The sequence below is a fragment of the Palaemon carinicauda genome, chromosome 3 (genome assembly GCF_036898095.1).
Source record: "Palaemon carinicauda isolate YSFRI2023 chromosome 3, ASM3689809v2, whole genome shotgun sequence".
In the NCBI taxonomy this organism is placed as follows: Eukaryota; Metazoa; Arthropoda; class Malacostraca; order Decapoda; family Palaemonidae; genus Palaemon; species Palaemon carinicauda.
The window spans coordinates 120,562,677-120,568,315 of NC_090727.1; the positions used below are offsets into that span (position 1 = coordinate 120,562,677).

A 5,639-nucleotide genomic window follows, 5' to 3' on the forward strand; every position below is an offset into this window, starting at 1 on the left:
AGTCTGCCTCACCTGAAGTAGTTCGATAAGAATATCTTCAAGTTTTGGCAGTTGCAAGCTGCTGATTCAGAATCTTAAAGGTACTTTCATGTTTACATTCTTGAATTCCTGTTAAGGCATTGTCTCCTTGTAGTACCTGAGAGCATCTGTAGTTTCATGTATCGAAATCATTTGTTCCTCTTGAGATAAAGGAGAATTTTAAATACTGATGATGCGTGGCATTACCGTAAATGATTGTTAGCGTTTTTATGTCAGTGTTGTTAAATTTCCTCTTGCTGTGTTACGAAATAAAAACTCTCATTCATGAATCTATGTATTCGTTTTTAGCAAATAAAAGGGAACTTCGTATTTCAAGAGGTCTATTTATTAAAGTTTTGATAAGTTTTATTTTCAACTTTGTTTCGTCCAGAAAGTACATAGACAATAGCATTTATCTGTTAACAGAATTAGAACGATTACTGATTTATTTCTCCAATATTCGATCGTTAATGAATTCCTACTAATAGCAGTACGATAGGGTTAATTGCTAGGGAATATAATGTTTCATGATAAAACAGTTCATGGAAAATTGTTCTTGCATTTACCTAATCATCTTATATATCCAAAATAGTGTCATTGCTTGGGTAGTGCCATAGCCTCTGGGGTTAGAGTTCTCTTGCTTGAGGGTACACTCGGGCACGCTATTCTATCTTATTTCTCTTCCTCTTGTTTTGTTAAAGTTTTTATAGTATATGTATGCGATATTTGATTTAATGTTACTCTTCTCGAAATATTTTATTTTTCCTTAAGTTTCCTTTCCTCACTGAGCTATTTTCCCTGTTCGAGCCCCTGGGCTTATAGCATCCTGCGTTTCCAAGTAGGGTTGCAGCCTAGCAAGTAGTAATAATAATAATAATAATAATAAGATTTTAAGATACGGCTAGAAACGCCCATTTATTATAAAGGAAGTAACAGTCAAATTCTTAATTCGTAGAATAAACATACTTTAGTAATAAATAGGGGACTTGAGTCAATTGTCAAGAATAAAAAATAGTTCCCTGATGAATCATATACGCATATCAATACGGATTGAGCAAAACGTTGGTTACTAAACATCGTATGAAATAAAATCTTGATTCTGTTCATTTCTCTTATCTAAGTAAGCCTGGCCATTGTTTGATTTTCCTTCTCTAGTCATCATTAAATTATAGTTTACGAAAACCTGTGCTCTATATTATTATTATTTCCTGGTTATTTAAAAAACTGAATTTTATTAAATTTTCACCTCTCAAAAGTGTTATTTCACCCCTTTTTTGCTTTATTTGTTTATAACATTTCCTTTCGTCTTAGAATGATCTCAAGTCACGGCCCAAGAAGTGGGTGTCATTTATTAAGGAATCATTGCAAGTCAGTTTTTTATTTTTTGACATTATGAAGCTTCATCTGTGGTGGATAATGTGGGAGGGTGGGCTGTGGCACCCTAGCAGTACCAGCTGAACTCGGTTGAGTCCCTTGCTAGGCTGGGAGGAACGTAGAGAGTAGAGGTCCCCTTTTTTGTTTTTGTTTCATTTGTTGATGTCGGCTATCCCCCAAAATTGGGGGAAGTGCCTTGGTATATGTATGTATGTATGTATTAATTTGAAAAGGAAATACCTATCATTACTCCAATCTAAACCCTCTCTTCCATTTTTTTTATATCTACGAGATAGGCAAGAAACATTAGTCAGCAACCAATTGTTGGCAAAACTTACCAGCATCCATTTACCATTTGCTTTATTAATGCTATTTTTAAATTATTGTACGATTCACAGACACACACAGACACACACAAACACACACGCACACACACACACATATATATATATATTATATATATATATATGTATATATATATATATATATATATATATATATATATATATATATATATATATACATTATATATATATATATATATATATATATATATATATATATATATATATATTGATATAGAGATAAAGTTATTTATATACTTAATATTTGAATCTGAGGTGACTTATTATGGAGTACAAAAATATATATTTTTATGTAGTTCATGATTTATTTCAAACAAGATACACTAATAATCAAATAGGTTATAAAAACTCTTATTATTCGAAATAACCCAATAAATAAAAATCTTTTTTTCAGATGTCTTGGAATAACCAACAACTAGATTATGGGCTTCCCTCCACCAACCCATATGGGAACTTCACGGTGGTTGATATGGCACCAAAGGAGATCCTTCACATGATTGATCCCCACTGGTACCAGTATCCCCCCTTGAATCCTCTTTGGTATGGTTTGGTTATGTTGTGGGTAGGTGTCATGGGATGTCTTGCCATCGCTGGTAACTTTGTTGTCATCTGGGTATTCATGAACACCAAGTCCCTTCGTACTCCAGCTAACTTGCTTGTGGTCAACTTGGCAATCTCAGATTTCCTAATGATGTTCTGCATGTTCCCACCCATGATGATTACCTGCTACTGGCGTTCATGGACTCTTGGTGCCTTCTTCTGCGAAGTCTATGGATTCCTGGGATCTCTGTTCGGCTGTGTCTCAATCTGGACCATGGTCTGGATCACCCTCGATCGATACAATGTTATTGTTAAGGGTGTTTCTGGAACCCCTCTTTCAAACAAAGGAGCTCTTGTGAGGATTCTTGGTACTTGGGCCGCTTCCCTTGCCTGGTGTCTTCCCCCATTCTTTGGCTGGAACCGTTATGTGCCTGAGGGCAACATGACTGCCTGTGGTACTGACTATCTTACTGAGACTGCCCTTTCTCATTCTTACCTGTGGCTCTACTCTGTCTGGGTATACTTATTCCCTCTGTTCTTCAACATCTACATGTATAGCATCATCATCAGTGCCGTTGCCAACCATGAAAAACAGATGCGTGAACAGGCCAAGAAGATGGGAGTGAAGTCTCTTAGGAGTGAAGAAAGCCAGAAGACCTCTGCTGAGTGCCGTCTTGCCAAGGTCGCCTTAATGACCGTGTCCCTGTGGTTCATTGCATGGACACCCTATTTCATCATTAACTGTACTGGTATGATGAAGAAGGAAATCGTCTCACCTTTATACACCATCTGGGGTTCTGTATTTGCTAAGGCCAACGCTGTTTACAACCCAATCATCTATGCCATCAGCCATCCCAAATACCGTGCTGCATTGGAGAAGAAGCTGCCATGCCTTGCATGTACTACTGAGCAAAATGAAACCATTAGTGAGACTACTTCTGCTGTTACCACCACCAATGAAAAACCAGAGAGTTCTTAAATAGGTTATAAAAGGTATATGGAACCTAAATTGGAATCTTAATATGATTTGTAAAATTGAAGCAATAACTAAAAACTAAAAAAAAAAAGATCGTTTTTATCATCCTAAATTATATTCTCTTTACTTTCGTCCCTTTATGGATCTTTGAAATTAATCTATCCAGTTAATAAGGATTTGCATCCTAGAAAGTTCGTCACTTTCACATATATCATTTAATTGGAAAATTAAGAATAATCCCCTTTTGTGGAAAACTTCTCCAAAAAGTCAGTTTTCATACACATACTGCATGCCCTCTTTTCTTCGTGGATATCAAGGCCTATCCTTTTCTTTCCTTAAACGTTCATACGTAGATGTCTGAGGATTACGTTTAAAACATACATTCCTTAGAGTACCAGAGCATTTTAGATAAAATTGGTTGAAATCATTAGTCAGTTGAATATATGCCTTAAGATAAAGAAGAATTTCAAATACGGAAGATGCATGGCATTACAATCTTTAAAACTGGCATCACTGCCAAAGGGGAAACTTACCATAACTGACAGTTAGTGTTTGAATTTTCTATGAAATTCTTCCTTCCTTAAAGTAACTATTTATTTGTTCTTTTGCATGTAACAGAGGATTTTGTATTTAAGGAGGTCTACTGTATATATACAAATTTTGATAAATTTTACTTTCAACTTTGTTTTGTAAAGAAAGTATCATCATTATGATTTCCTCCTATGTCTATTGACGCAAAGTATACAAAATGTTATTTACGTGACAACAAGCATTAGAATAATTACTGCTTTAATCAGTCGTTACTGAATGCTGATGTTGGCAATTAGATAAAGTAATCATTAGGAATCGAATTGTCAATGATACACGTTTATGCATTATGGTTCTTCCACTACAAAAATGTATATTTTTAAAACAGCTAGTTCCATCGTTTACTAATCAGATTATATAGGACCCTCATTAGTTGTGCAGTTGTAAGGCTAAATTCCATAGAAATTTGATTAAAATAGGAAAAACGTGAGACTGAGTAAGTTTACCATGAAATCTACGATTTCTTCATTTCTGTAAACTGATAATGAATATTTCTGCTACATAATAAACAACAGGTTTTTGGGTGTATATATGTATATATATATATATATATATATATATATATATATATATATATATATATATATGTATATATATATATACATATATATATATATATATATATATATATATATATATATATATACACACACACATACAGGAAGTACAGCCATATTCAACTGATTGCGAAAGGAGTTAGACAGGGAGGCCCTATATCTCCTAAATTATTGCCAGCAGGCCTAGAAGTTATTAAGTATTTAAGTTGGGAAAATGTAGAAAGTAGCATTAACCGGAAATACTTTAATAATTTAAGATTTGCGAATGACATATTTGTGTTTAGTGAATCATGGGAAGAATTACAAAAGATGATAAAGGATTTGAATAGAGAGGCAGAAAGGTAGGACTGGTAGTATGATGAAAACTAAATGCAGAAAGACCCCAAACAAGAGTTCTGGACAAACCTCCAAAGATTGGTAATTAATATACAAACTTACGACAGAGTAAGGGTTTCCCCAGTACATGAGACCAAAATTAAAAGAAAGAAAAGCATAGGATGGAGAGCATTTGCTATACAAAATGACATTATGAAATGTAAAATGTCACTTACTCTGAAAATAAAAGTATTTAATCAGATGGACCTACCTGTATTAACTTATGCATTAAAAGCTTGGAGCCTTACTAAAGCCTTAGAACATAAGTTACTTACAACTCAAAGAGCCAAGAAAAGAATATTGATGGGAATAATACTAAGAGACAGAAAAAGAACAATACGGATTCGAGAATGACTGAATGATTTGAAGTTCTTTGGCATCATTGACGCTGATATCGTTTATTATAAATAAAGATTAAAAGAATATTCAATTAAGACCATAAAAGTAAATATGTTATGGAAGTTAAATAGAATTAAGATGACCAGCTTCTGATATAAATTTTAAAATTTCACTAGCATTGAACGACACATCATGTCCTAGGATCTTGGCAAGGATGAATCTGCCATCTTCACCCCGAGCCTCAAACAGATATCTATTTCTTTCTGTGCTATAAGTGGGGTATTCAGTCAACAAATGCCTCACTATCAAGGGTATCAAACAGTCGTCGCAATATGTTTGGTGTTGGCCAGCCAGCAGAAACTCATGTGTAATCCGAGTGTGACCTATGCAGAGACGACAAAGAGTAGTCTACCATTTTAGGGGTATCCCATTATACCTCCAAGAGGATATAACAATCGCAATTGCTCTCATCTTATTTTTAGTTAAACTATCATAATGCTGTTGCCA

The 5,639-nt window shown here is 34.3% G+C and overlaps 1 protein-coding gene across 1 annotated transcript in view; it reads left to right on the forward strand.

The window, feature by feature from the left end:
* The window catches only part of LOC137638436 (rhodopsin-like), a 3,482-nt gene extending 78 nt beyond the window's left edge, over window positions 1-3,404 (forward strand). Inside the window, exons 1-2 of the mRNA XM_068370507.1 lie at window positions 1-80; window positions 2,152-3,404. The exon at window positions 1-80 is cut by the window's left edge and continues 78 nt beyond it. Of these exons, the coding sequence (XP_068226608.1) occupies window positions 2,152-3,276 (1,125 nt within the window). The 5' untranslated portion in view covers window positions 1-80 and the 3' untranslated portion in view covers window positions 3,277-3,404. The remainder of the gene's footprint in view (window positions 81-2,151) is intronic.
* Window positions 3,405-5,639: the final 2,235 nt, after the last annotated feature.